Consider the following 14,179-nt stretch of genomic DNA (forward strand, 5'->3'; position numbering starts at 1 on the left):
GCATAGTGCCTGCGTCGCAGCTGGCGTTGTGTCATTTTGATGCGCTCCCTTACGTCCTTACCTAGCAAATTAACTATTCCTAACTTCTTTACCTGTACTGTTCTAAGTGTTAACGAACACTCTTGGCACCCTCTATTTGGTGATGTAAGGGCGCAATGGTGACAAAAAAGCTAACCTGAGATATTAGGGGTGACAGCGATTTGCATAGCAAATTACTGACTTTAGGAATGGGAGGGCGATTCTCTTGCAAACCGACCCCATACAGATAACAAGCCACTCGCCACACGTTATTTTCTTACGTTATGGTATTGATACAAACCATAAAATGTCAGGTCTTTTTAAACTATGTTCGGGTTAGCTCCTGTATATTAGTATTGTCGAAGAAATGTAAGTCTCAGGGGGGATTTATTTTTGTTTGAATGAGAGTGGAGCGACGTGTAGGTTCGTATGGGGTGTTGCGATATGACTAACGACGCAGTTGCAGTAAACTTGATTGACAGTAACCAGTGTTTGGAATTATCAAGGTTTCTAGCTAATTTCGCGGCGTTCATGGTTACCCACTCTGAACTATAAAAAAATCAGATCATTTCGACTACGTGTGTGGATCAAAGCCACAACCAAAAATCTTTGCACTTGCTTGCAAGACAGGTATCTGTTTGCGCATCATTTCTCAAACCTATCCGCCAACTCCCATCGCAACTCGAACCCCCTCTCTGTTATATTTTCTATGTATTATTATAATATGTGTGTATCTATTTTGATTAGCCCAGTTTGAACACCTGTAATACTGCGTGACGTCACCAGTATTTTTAACCAATGGTTTCATTTTGTTTCCTTGCTTGACTCAACACTTAACTGGCTTTTCTTCCATCGCAATATCAGGTGAGCAGAATAGACGCCACACAAAAAAGTGCGTTTAAAAACAAATAAAAAATCCGTATCTAATTAAAACTACTTTCCTTAAACTGCTCACCTTTCTTTGTCGCTTTGATTGAATTACTTATGTTATCCTATGTTATATGTTTAGCAACATTAATAACGTTAACGTGTATTTTTATTTATCTCTCATAAAAATTAAAATTTTTAAACATTGTTCCCTGTAATTATGCTATTCAAATATCAATTTCGTGAAGAATAAATATATGGATCCCTAGGGTAAATTATATCCGTTTTTAGTTGTTTTTTTCTTTCCGTTTATGATTTTATCATCATTATTCTTACTACGAGTACCACTTAGGAACCAATTCCTTAAGCGACTACCGGAAGAAGTCTGGGTACCAAGTTGATAAAAAAAACACCTGTCCACGCGCGCATGCGTGCTGGCCACGCAACTCCTCCCCACAGGAAGCCCGATGACCTTGATAACCTAGGCGATTAGGAGTCCCGTCAACTTAGGAAAGGCTTTACGTATATTTTATTAGAAAAAATATATCCCATGGAGTGTTGCGTACAGCTGCTGTATAAAAATAACCTAGAAAAAGAAAGTGTTGGGCTTGGCATAACCTGTAGCTGGACTGTTACCAGACAAGTTATATTTTAAACTCCAAATTAATTTCATTTATCTTGCTGCCCGATATTACATCTGGCTATGCAGATGCAATAGAAATAAACCGTCTCTGAATAGATTTTTAGTATATATAAAATCTTTGTATTCTATCGAAAATTATGGGAATGAAGACCTTGCTATGGCAAGGAAATGGAAGCCAATGTTACGTCTTCCCTAAACTCTAATGTAACATTGATAAATATTATAGGATCGAATGCAGCTTCTTTATCTTTTTCTTTTTCTTTTTTTTTTTTTTTTTTTTCTTCTTTTTTTTTTTCTTTTTGTTTCTTGCCTTAATTATTAGTGGGTTTTTTCGTATCAATATTTCATTTGTTGTAGTAGATAATTAATCAATAAATTATATTAAAAAAAGAAAAAAGAAAGTGTTTACTGAAGGCAAAAGTTTCTATAGTGTCAGTTAAAAAGAAATCCTTGATGCGCAGTTGGAAGAGCCAATCGCCAAGACCCCGGGCCAGAAAATATTTGACCAATTGAAGTTCCAGGTCTTCATCGTTTAAGTTGACCTATTTCATTCATGAACATACTATAGTACACCCCTACTATAGTACTAAGACCCTTCACAAGACAACCTGATAAAGAAAACACTCGGACCAAAGGAGTTTCTTCATTCTACTTGAGCTAAGGTTTATAAAGTATGTTCTGGAATCGCATTCAACAGCTATTATGGTGATAGTTCAAATGTTTTCCCGCAATCAAAGTCATTCATTTCGGGCTAAATGATTGTAAGAATGAATAGCATTTATTTTTGGAAGCCTAGCGAGTGCGTCGGCGTGTATTATATATGATACATGACTATAATTACTCTCACTAGAAGTTCTTGTAAACTGATTTCGTAACTGTCTCCCATCCACTTTACATTAGGGGACTTGAGAATTGCAAAACATCTGCGACGGTGACGTCAGCAGGAAGTGTTAAAAATTCTCTTTGGGGTTCTGTTCATTGGAGATTTCATCCAAAACATTGTCAGACAAGTCAACTCATCCACGGGAAAGATAGACTTTGAAGTCGCGAAACCCCAAAGGGAAGTTTTTTACACTTCCGGTTGACCTCACCGTCGTAAATCTTGCAAATCCGCAAGTCCCCTAAATATTAGTGTGTGCGTCGATGTTTAAAGAGGGTGATAATGATCCCAACTCAGTAGAGGACCTTTTAGACCGCACTTGGTTATTTTATTATTAGTTAGTGCGTCGGTGTTTTAATGGGTACGATACATGGCAATAATTATCCCCCAAAATGATCGTACCTGTCTCCCGTGAGCTTTACATTACTGAGCATCGAGTGGTCTGTGAACAGGAATTGCTCTTCACGAGCTACCTGTGCTGAGTTTGGGTAGGTGCTTGATGCAGTACAAACATCCACACCACTAAGATACCTCAATTGAAATATATATTTTAGTATTCTGCTTAGAACACCATAGATAAATTACATAGCAAAACAGTGGCGCGCGAAAACAAACTTATTGCGCTGTATTTCTGTTTCTCGTTCGCTTTTATTATTTGGCATACTACGTCGGCCTAATTCCTAATTTTATTTTTGAATATCATTGTTATCTAAAATGAGCTCCGTGTGATGTAAATAAGAAGACTTAAAAATAAAAATCTCTTTTCTTTTGTATATATTCATCATCGAAGTATTTCTATCCTTGGGAAACATCCAAAGACTATTGCTATAGCAACGATAGTGAGTCATATGCTTCTGTTATATGCCTACTTGAGAGTCATACGTGAGTGTTAATCCAGTCTGTGACGCAGTCTCTGATGTTACGAAATCTCCGAGTTTGTTACTAGGTGCAATCTAACGTCATCATTAAGTATCAATTATTATTATTTATTATCGTTATCATTATAGTAGACATTTTCTTGCGTAAGCCTGTGAACTATCTAGTTCTTCGTCCACACGTTTACATGCAGCCACCAAAGTGCTGAACGAGAGATGCTGGATTTTTTGTCCACTGATGGGGGAGGGGAGGGGAGGGGAGGGGCGAGGGTTATCTCTAAGTCAATCTTTACGGACTACAAAAAAGTGAAGTTTAAACGTCTGTTAACAATAATTTGATTTCTCCAAAAAATCTTTCTTATTAAGGCGTTATTTATATCCATTTTCAGTAGATTTTCCGTGTTTTAGAAATAAGACCTTGAAGGGCGTCGGCACAATGTGCTTCCATGAAAAACTGCTCATTAACCAATCACAAATGGTGTTAGTACGCCATGTAACCGTGGATTTGATTGGCTAATGTAACGTAGTATAAATAAAGCAGTAGAAGGATTGTATTCAGTGCGGGGAGCGCGCGGCAACATTCGAAAGCAAACTCGTGAAACGAAAAAAGCGTGAGAATAGCTAATTTTGCACTTCCCATCAACTCGACACCTTTCTTGACCTTTAAAAAGTTTAAATTTTACATATCCAATGCTTTAATACGACATAGTATTCGACTCACCTATTTTACTGTGGTTGTTGTTTTTCAAATTTCTTCGGTTCTTGTCTTTTAAAAATGGCTTCCATTCGAAGAACTTTGTTTCCGTCTACCCCGAATTCAGATACCGAACGATGTACAGATAATTCTCTTTCGGTATTATCGTGTGCTGAAGCTAGTGAAAATTCAAATACAGACAAAGACTGTGGTAATGGCGAGTCTGCAGAGTTTAATGACGTTGTACTTGAAGAAAACACGGTAGAGTAACTGAGGTCGTAGCTTAACAAACGCCTTCATAGCTAAACAAACGAATACCATTATGTTCTTGCTTTTATTATTTGTATTCCTCATTTCTATAGGACCGTGCAAGCAAGAAAGTGCTGGTTGTCGGCGTGAGCATGACCGATGATATTTGCAAACAGCTCTCTGGCATGCCATTGTTACAAGACATCTCAGTTCTCTCTTGTTCCCCAAACAATCTCCTAGCCATTTGCAGCAAGGAGAAATTTCTACTTATTTTTCTGGATAAATACTGCGAAGAGACCTGTATATCAAAAATTTGCTCAACACTGAGGTAAGCTTTTATTCTTTCCAGAGTAGTATTTTCTTAACTACTTTTTAGTGACTTGTTTCGCAATGAATAAGTACCAACACTAGAATGGTTTCTAGTTCGACGAAAGAATTCGGACTCGCACGTTTTAAAATGTATGTTATAAAGTTCGATATGTGACATCATAAATATCACGGTGAGTTTTTGTTGCAGTAAGAAGTAATAACTTTTTGACCTAATTGTTTATCAACTTTACGTTACCTTTAAGGTACGACTCCTCCTCAATCAATTCTAATGTTCCTATCATCGGTGTCTCTGATGCAGAAAGAGGTAAAATATATAAACTATATCAGAAAGATTAGAGCACTCAATTGCAGGAGATTTATAGTAGGTTGTTGAGGACAAAAACAGAAGCTAAATCCATAAGTTTGGCAGATTGCATTCATATTTTGATTTGTTTTAGATTTTATTTTAACATTTGTTGGGGGAGCCCTACACTTTTCTTAGATATATGGAGTGTGTCAATAATCTGGTTCATTTTCTTGCTTATAGATCATACAAGCAACTATGGACTGAATGAGGTTATTACATTCCCCTTGAGAGAAGAGGCTGTCAATCAGCTGCTTTTGAAGTTTGCTGGAATCATTCCCTTTAAAGGTAGAGCATATTGACCAAAAAGATACTAAGTGTATGTGTTATTAAATTGCTAAACAACTATTTTGCTTTAGGGTTACCCTTGACTCCAGAGAGTCCCGATGATGATGTTGCAGTGGCAAGAAAAGCTGCCGAAATCATGAGGGAATCAGAAGAGCAGTCAATGCTCAGCTTTAATAAGGATGGCTGTGTATCTAAAGACAGGTATTAATTTCTTCACAATATACACTTGTAAGATCAAGAAGAGTTACTTTACAAGGTGACCCTTGTAGGGAGGGGGTGGGGTGGCTAGCCAAACCAATCTTGAATTAAAATAAGAAAAAAACCCTTAACGAGCAATGTAAAATCTAAAGAGGATGCTATATGTACTGGCTTTCTAAGTAACAGCCATCACCCTTGAAATCATTCTGTATCTAATAATAATAATGATGGTGATGATGATGATGATGATAAATAACAATAAGTTATTTATATAGCACTGTATCTGCCAAACCTTGAAATCCTCAAAATGATTCTGGGGGGAAATATATGCCATCTTTTTGTGTTTATTTTAATTCATTTCTTCTTGCAGCAAAGAGGTTAAGTCATCGTTTGATCCTCCAGAGGAACCAGACTCTCCCTCCAAACAAGTCACTTGTAGCTTGTATAGTAATTCCAACAATAATCTTTACTTACCGTTATCATTTCCCATGGACCAAGACCACAGTACTAATACCAGACAACAGACTCTAAACTATAACACTACAGCTTCTCAAGAGTTCACTAGAAGCACTGTAAGTTCATTTTATAACGCAGACTCTTTTCGGACAAGGGATCATGCTTCTTGGGAAATTCCCCAGGATTTTCCATCAGGTCATATGACTCAAAATGTTGTATCAGGTCAGCATATGGGTATATATGGTGATCATGTCATTGGTTGCCACAGTAGCACTAGTGTATCTGGTATATATCAACATAGCTATCCTGCAGTGCCAGGGTCAAATCAGTTGCCTTTAAAACCAGTGTCCCAGTATCTAACAACTAACAACTCTTACGGCAACAAACCACAAGATAAGTCAATACAGTCACGCAATGTTATCCAACCTACTGGGAATATGACATCCTCTTTACCCACACAAGTGAAAATGAATACCTTTGGTACTCCAGCGTACATGGTTAGTGGGGCACCAGGAACCAAGGACATGAAAATAACTATTCTTCCTGAAGATCTTTCCAAGCACAGCTCCAAGGAGAGAATTAGAAGGTTAGTTTTTATCTACGAGGAGAGGAGTTAAGTTACTGTATAGAGAGGAGTTTTTAAATGAAAATACAGTGGCAAGGCTGCATATAAGTGCACCAGTCACCAGACAAATGTCTTGTAAAAAAGACCACCTGACTGGTAAACTATTCACCATGGCTGGACATTTGACCAGTCACACTTGCCTTTGGCCTGACAAATGATCTGTTTATCAAAAAAAATTATTTGCAGCCTTTTATTTATCTCTCCTAATTTCCCACAAATTTACTTTCTTACATCTCTCCCTTCCCAGAACTCCAATTGCTTTCTCTTCCCATTTACTGCTCTTAGAATTGAAAAACTATGAAATCCCATTCATCATTCATCCCATTCATCAACATTGCATTTTCCCTTTAAATAGCACAGTACCGAGAATAACTTTAACATTTCAGGGAGAGAATAAAAGAAAGCTGTGACAAGCTACGTTTTCTACTTCCAAATATTTCAGGAAAGAAGACGGATATGGCATCTGTACGTATCAATAACGACCTACCATGGGTGGATTGAGGGGTGGGCCCAAGGGGCTGCACTCTCTTTATTGTTGTTAGTCATAGAGGTTGCTCTGGTGCCAAAATTTTCTGGCCCCCCCATACTCCAATTCCTGGATCCGCCAATGCCTACCATTATGTCCAGTGTGAATCTAAAATTTTGGGATGGTGGGTATAAGTCACTATGTGTGAAGATAATATAATCAATATCAACCATACCTTATAACGTTGTTGTTACAGTGTGCGTCATCATCATATGCATCATCTTCACTATCATCACTATCACCATCATTACCATCCTCATCACCATTAACATCACCACTATCACCATCATCTCCACCATCATTTTCACTATTTTCATCATTATCACCATCACCAACATCATCATCATTACTATTAATATCTTTATCTATCATCATCTTCACCTCTCATCATCATCACCTGTCACCACTTATCATCATCACCTATCATCATTATTACTTATCATCATCACCTATCATCATTATTACTTATCATCATCACCTATCATGATCAATAATCCTAAGTGTATTAAAGATTCTCTTGTTTTATCTCTTTATTTCAGATCCTTGAAATGACAGTCAAATTTGTTAAACTGGTTAATGAGAGAACACCAGCCCCAGTTATGCAAGAGGTATGAGCCACCAGTAATGATGACAATGATGATGATAGTGATGACGATGATGATGATGAAAGTGATAATGATACTGATGGTAATGGTGATGATTGTGACTATGATGATGATGGTGACTATGGCAATGGTGGTGGTTTTGATGATGATGATGATGATGATGATGAAATTATTTAAAAAAACATTTACTGGGTACTCGTTAGTTTACATGATGTTAGTGATGAATAATTTGTATTATACACTATAGATTGCAGAATCTCTTTCTGTGGACACAATAAGTCTGTGTAGAAAAAGGGGCCAAAAAGAGCTGGCAATACAGCCTTCTAAACAGGCAAATCCAAGGTGATAATGATAAATTAATACTGTAAAAAAGTCTAGATGAAGCATTATTAAGTTAATCAAGGTTGAGTTCTTTCCTACCCATCTGCTACAATCTTTAATAACATTGACGTAAATGAGAATGTGTGATAAATATTGGAGGGAAATAGACCAAATATTATATGGAATGTTTTTCCATATCGGACCATGTGTCATTCCCTTTAGTCTTCCCCTTTTCTCCTTTATGGAAACATAAATAAGGACCACTGGACTTGAAGAAAATATCTTTGCCCCAAATATCTCGACCTGGGGTGGTTGCTTGGGGGCGGTGGGCGTAGCCCCAGTATCTTCAGTTTTTGTCCTTTTTATTTATGTATAATAATTGTCTAGCTTAGAATAATCCAATAGTAATTATGTCAATCTTATTTCTTATTATGTCTAATTTATTTTATAGCTTCATAGTTTATCGTAAATTTATCTTGTGTGTATGTTATTGTAAATTAGATAGTTTTATCAATAGGAGAAGAGCCACCTCGTGGATTCTATTGATTAAACCATTATTATTATTATTATTATTATTATTATTATATCCTATCCATAAAGGAATTATTATAACATGGTCTGAAATGAGAAACTATTACATTAATTACACCATTATGGATTCTATCTTTAGATTGGTCTCACCACAACTTTCTGTACCAATGGTCCCTTCTGTAATGCCTGCAGATACCCAAGGACACTACAGACTAAGGGGCCCTCCTATTGTTGGTAATAATGGCCCAGTTTACCTTTCACATGTACATGGACAACATTGTACTCCTACTCCTTACCAGTACAGTCAATACCCACCTACAATCAACTATGGTTCGTCATATAATCCCTTAACAAAGGATATTCAGGGAGGCTATTATCCTGGTACACATACTAGCGTCGTTAACCAGGGTTATTCTTGTAATGTTTCCAAGGATACCGTTATTCCAGTGGTTCAGACATTTCAACCGCCACAATCCACAAATGCTCAGATCTGCCATCCTATGAATGCACAGATAAATGTCTGTCAACACAGGCCTTTACCTGGAAATACTTCTAGTACCAATAGTGACATGCCTCAGCAATGGAGTTTTCTGAAACTACCGCCTATAAACACAATATCTCCTTGTAGTAGTACTCATTTTAGTAGAAGTAGCAGCGAAGAGCAATCAACAGGATCTAACATGTCATCCCCTAGTGGTTCAATGAATTCACCTTTGTGGGATGAACCAAGGAATACATCTTGTCCTCTATAGCAATCGGATGCCAAAAATTGGGTCATATATTATAGAAAGTTTAATATTCTGAAGTTGGTTTAAGATTCTTGTGTTGGATTATACAGCATCGGTACAGTATGTGTGCGCTGGGCTAATAAACTAGCTGGGATGAAGGAAATAATTCTTCTTGTCCTCTATAGCAAAAGGACGCAAAAGGGCTATATATTATAGAACGTTTAATATTCTGGAGTTGGAATACACAACATTGGTACATGTATGTGCATGCTGAGCTTTAGACCCCTTGCCTGTGAAGTTAGAGCAGCTCGTCTGGGGAACAAAACAAAAGAATTCCAATCTCCCAAGAATTCGAACCTATTTTGCCCCCAGATTGAGCTGCATTATAAAGTGCTGCAAGGGGTCTATTAAACTTCAATATTGGTCAACTTATAAATGTCATGCATGCAAATGTTATGTGGTTTATACCAGTGGAATTACATAGGTAGTTATCACATTGATTCCTTTAATGACACTCATAGAAAAAACATTTCCCTTTGTACAACAATGGAAGACATTTGAAGTTTTTTATGAATTACTAAACGATCATTTTGTATAATATTTCATCTCTTGACATATATATACCAGAGGTGCATTATTGTCTGTATCCTAAGCTTGGCATATATCATTATAGTGAAATGTAATGTCAAAGCTCAATGCATTTTCTCAAACACTGACATACATAAGTATTAATGTCCAGTATACCTTGTGTGGTTTCTTAATGCCACATTTAGTTTTTTTGCAGTTCAATTGACAGTTTTATATATTTAATACCTTGCTTGCGATATGAAACAATAATTATTATAAAAACCTTGACAGTTAGAGAAATTTATCCTATCACAACCAGAATATAGATTTTTTTCTTAAATCATATGTGACCTCATGAGAATAGTAAGTCAAGCTAATTAACTGAACAAATAGAAATGTGTAAATTATTCTTGTATTGGCAATAGATTACTTGCATTATAGTATCATTTACTACCACTACCAGAATCCCTTGCACACTTTCTTTTGTTCAGTTAATTAGCACCAATTGTCTCACTATTCTCATGAGGAAACACAAATTTGAATAAGAAAGAAAATTCGCAAAACATCTTGGTAGTGGTAGTAAAAGGACGCCGTCATGCAAATGGCCTATAGATAAAACAGCTTAGAATAATTATTATTTATAAAAGTTGCATTAAGTTAATAATATTTTAGAAAAAAATTTAAACCTGTTGAAAAGTTTGAATGTTTTGAACATTTATACGAATTAAGAGACATGCAATTGACATTATATTTCTGGATTACGAATTATGATATGGTAGATATAGAATTGTTAAATTTTTCCAGAAAGTATAAATGTAAAAAATATTCGTAAAAATACTCCAAACTGTTTAGTTATTCCATGCAATTATTGTAAGTTGAAAAAAGGAAAAGAAAAGAAATAATATTGGTCAAAATTAATGTTCAAAAAGAAAATTTATATTTTAAAGGCAGATAAAATATCATGGCTGTTGAAATATATGTAGAAACAAACATTGAATGAACATATATATTTGATATTATAATTTACAAGACAGTTTATTTTTTATAATGTTAATTAAATTACTTCAAGTCAGGAACTGAAGATCCTAAATATACCTTTAAATTATCAATTGTAGAAGGGATAAGTTTACATGGTATGGTTGGAAGTCCTAGTCTTTTGTAGGCTTCATATCTATGACAACCACCAAAGGAATAGAAGTAATCACCACCTTGTCTACCTTTGATCCATAGCACGTCGATGGGTGGGACGAGGTACTTGGTATTTTGGCCCTAGAAGTAGATTTCATTAAACATGGTTAGATATCCTTTCATATTCTGTGTCTTATTGTCCCACCCGGCTAACAAAAAATACTGACTCCTCGCTGATGAAAAATAAATAGTTCTTTTGATATTGGAAGAATAATATGGATTTTTTTGGGGTTTCTATCATGATTGAGCACAGGGTTTATCTGAGCTAGATAACATGATGCATTGTGGTCTAGCTTGGGTACCAATAGTTTGTAAAGCCTGTACAGAATCAAACTAACTCATTATTTAGCACAAAAAGCAGGGGGCTTCAGGACTGGCAACCAGGGATATTCCTAATCTAGTCACGAAATGCATTGTTTGCCACAAAAATTTGTCCTTTTCCTCACCCACTCTCGTAGGTAACCCTTTAGTGAGTCCTCTATTCCTTTCCATGGTGATTTATGACCTTAAAGCTTGTATCTAGGAAGGCCAGTTTTCGTTGTTAACGCTAAACAAGCATTTGAAATAAATTTGATTCTCCCTCGTCTTGCTTTCGAAAAATGGGGTGCATTTTTACAGCCTCTTGTATTAGTAATCTAGGAATTAAATTTTAACTCATAGACTAATGTTGTTACTAGCTAGTAATGTTTATGTAAACAATTTTTATTAGTGGCTTAAATTGAATTGTCGGTGGGAATTGTACAAGTTCAAACGCTTGATGAGTACAATGTAGATTTGAATAACTGCAATGACTCAAATCAAGATGATTGAAAACATAACAAATTGGATAGCAAAACGGAATTATGAATTAATAAAGTAATAATATTAGAAGGATTGTTGTTTTACCTACAATTTTAAAGCGTCTAAAGTTTGACATATTACACGACAACAGAAATTTTTTTTAATTACGACACATTGTAAATTATCTCATAATATTTGCATGGCAATTTCTATAATAAAAGAGAATACCAAACCTTAATCGTCTCCATCAAAGAAGAAACTTTTTCTTGGTCGAGGGATGAAGGAATTGGACGAATAATAACATGAATAGGAACATCGTGAATTTCACTGATCCCAGCAGAGTGGACGCTTGGGTACCTACTCGCGATGATCGAGTTTTCGTGAGCCATACTTAGATTAGAAATAAGGTTTAGGTTTACTAAAACAGCGTAGAATAGTCCATGGCGTTTGTAGAATGGGCGCAGCATAAAGTTTTATTCCTTGATCTTTTCCTATTTTAGCGTTCCGAGTTCAACAAACCATCCGGTGTATTCGGCTCAAGGGTTCTGGCTGTGGGCTTCCTGTGGAACTAGACTAGCTGGAATAGGGCCAGGGGGAGGGGTTCTCATCGCTTTATTTCCAAAGACGTCATTTCCGGTGTACACAACTTCTTCATCGGTTGATGGGTTGTGGTGCATTATGGAGTAGTTTGGTTACAATATTTCTTGTTCACTAATGTAGTACCCAAGCAAGACCAGAATGCACTTTGTTTGTTGATAGGCAAATCCTATTGTAGGCCAAATCAGCAAGAGCTAGTAACACAAAGGAAGAAAAGCTATTGGTTGTGAAATGCATGGCTCTGATCAAAAAACACTTCAAGAACTTATTTAAATAGATAAAATGTTTTTATTACTTGAATATCTAACTTGAGAATTTTTGAAATTTAGATACAATGCTTTTTAATGCAAAGCCTAATTAAATCTATCCATATGATAAAGTACATTCCTGGTAAATTTTTTCAAATGTCAAAATGCATTATAAATGAGAAGTACAGTAGTTGTTTTTCATAAAAGGTGATAGATGGATGTACTTTACCCTACATTACGACTTTTCTTCCCAAAAAGAGTTTTTACGCAAAAGTCTGTAATTTCTTCACAGATTTTCATTTCTCATTTTTTCCCTAAAGAGCTCAATTTGACCTTTCATAAAATATGTTTACAATAATCTAAATTTGTTGTTTAATTTGATTTCTTTGGCTTTTTAGTGTTTTTCAGCATGATTACAGTTATGAATACACCTGCAATAAGAAAAGAAAGATTTATCCACATGATTGCACTCAAATGGTTTCCCTTGCACCCACCATATAACTGGCTTCCCTTGCACCCAACACACAAATGGTTTCCCTCGCACCCAAACACACAAATGGTTTCCCTTGCACCCAACACACAAATGGTTTTTGATGTAGCAAGCACACAAATGGCTTCTTCAAACACACAAATGGCTTCCACTTGTACCTTAGTTGCAGTTATTAAGATTTGCGAATATTATGTTAAAAATCATAGAAAGATTTACCTATGACCCCTAAAAGAATGACTCCAGCAACTACAGGGATAATAACAGAATACATTCTGGGAAGGAAGAACTGATGTAAAATGTGTCCACTTTCTACAAATGGCTGAAAAATAAAAATAAATAATAAATAAGCATATTAGAAAACATTGAAGTGTACAGCATTATAATTTCTTTAAAAGACATATATTACTGTTAATCATGTGGAATCTTGAAATGCTAAATTATACTAGACAGCTGTCTGTCAATTCCATGACAACTTGAACACTTTGGGAAACATTCAAGAGACATTTACGCGTGGAAATCTCTTAAAAACTTACCAGTACAATAATCCATATAGAATAATATATAAATATAAGGCCACCTAAGAGTACCATACCCATCCCTGCAGCTCGATCAAGTCCTGTTGCCTGCAAAGAATTAAATGTAATGAGTAAGAAAATGAAATATGGGGGACAATTTGGGGTATAAAGAATGGTGAATATTGGTATCAAGTTGAATCTTGCAATAAATATAGAAATTATTTCAAAACAACTGCGAATTAATAAAGCCATGATTTTCCTACCATTTCTACGAACGTCCACAAAATATTAACCACAAATAGACGAGCAAACTAAAGTTATTGCAGGAACAACAACTCCACGATCTCAAAACACTGAAATAAAATGACTTCTTTGAAACTTGACTGTCTTTCTGTGTCAGCGGTTTGCTAACCGGAACCGGAAGCTATTTAGCGATGAACTTAGATTGCCCAGTAATTTTTAATACAAATTTTTTTCCGCTAAAAATTGGGCAAAAATTTTTATGCATTGCTGAAACTGACTTGGAAAAATATTGTTTTCCTCTTTCAAAACAGAAATAAAGAAATAACAGAAAAATAAAGTCGATTGAAAAAAATGATCTTAATTAAGAATTTTAG

General features: G+C 35.7%; 3 protein-coding genes across 3 annotated transcripts in view; 1 reads left to right on the plus strand and 2 right to left on the minus strand.

Annotated features, from left to right (window-relative positions):
• Window positions 1-11,054, plus strand: part of LOC116294954 (uncharacterized) — a 27,382-nt gene extending 16,328 nt beyond the window's left edge. Inside the window, exons 3-11 of the mRNA XM_031702651.2 lie at window positions 4,340-4,554; window positions 4,799-4,860; window positions 5,083-5,187; window positions 5,259-5,388; window positions 5,756-6,427; window positions 6,853-6,931; window positions 7,532-7,600; window positions 7,845-7,939; window positions 8,589-11,054. Of these exons, the coding sequence (XP_031558511.2) occupies window positions 4,379-4,554; window positions 4,799-4,860; window positions 5,083-5,187; window positions 5,259-5,388; window positions 5,756-6,427; window positions 6,853-6,931; window positions 7,532-7,600; window positions 7,845-7,939; window positions 8,589-9,201 (2,001 nt within the window). The 5' untranslated portion in view covers window positions 4,340-4,378 and the 3' untranslated portion in view covers window positions 9,202-11,054. The remainder of the gene's footprint in view (window positions 1-4,339; window positions 4,555-4,798; window positions 4,861-5,082; window positions 5,188-5,258; window positions 5,389-5,755; window positions 6,428-6,852; window positions 6,932-7,531; window positions 7,601-7,844; window positions 7,940-8,588) is intronic.
• LOC116294958 (sulfiredoxin-1) lies at window positions 9,967-12,320 on the minus strand. Its single transcript, XM_031702654.2, has 2 exons — window positions 11,946-12,320; window positions 9,967-11,013 (listed from the first exon to the last, which is right to left on the minus strand). The coding sequence occupies exons 1-2, from the start codon at window positions 12,177-12,179 to the stop codon at window positions 10,804-10,806; spliced, it is 444 nt and encodes a 147-aa protein (XP_031558514.1). The 5' UTR covers window positions 12,180-12,320; the 3' UTR covers window positions 9,967-10,803.
• A 359-nt stretch (window positions 12,321-12,679) lies between these two features.
• LOC116294957 (dolichol phosphate-mannose biosynthesis regulatory protein) lies at window positions 12,680-13,936 on the minus strand. The gene is made up of 4 exons (XM_031702653.2): window positions 13,826-13,936; window positions 13,581-13,670; window positions 13,264-13,366; window positions 12,680-12,988 (listed from the first exon to the last, which is right to left on the minus strand). The coding sequence occupies exons 1-4, from the start codon at window positions 13,826-13,828 to the stop codon at window positions 12,930-12,932; spliced, it is 255 nt and encodes an 84-aa protein (XP_031558513.1). The 5' UTR covers window positions 13,829-13,936; the 3' UTR covers window positions 12,680-12,929.
• Window positions 13,937-14,179: the final 243 nt, after the last annotated feature.

Source organism: Actinia tenebrosa, unplaced genomic scaffold (assembly GCF_029948245.1).
Source record: "Actinia tenebrosa isolate PJP-AT-01 unplaced genomic scaffold, QUT_ActTen_1.0 PGA_scaffold1__47_contigs__length_23844297, whole genome shotgun sequence".
Classification (NCBI taxonomy): domain Eukaryota; kingdom Metazoa; phylum Cnidaria; class Anthozoa; order Actiniaria; family Actiniidae; genus Actinia; species Actinia tenebrosa.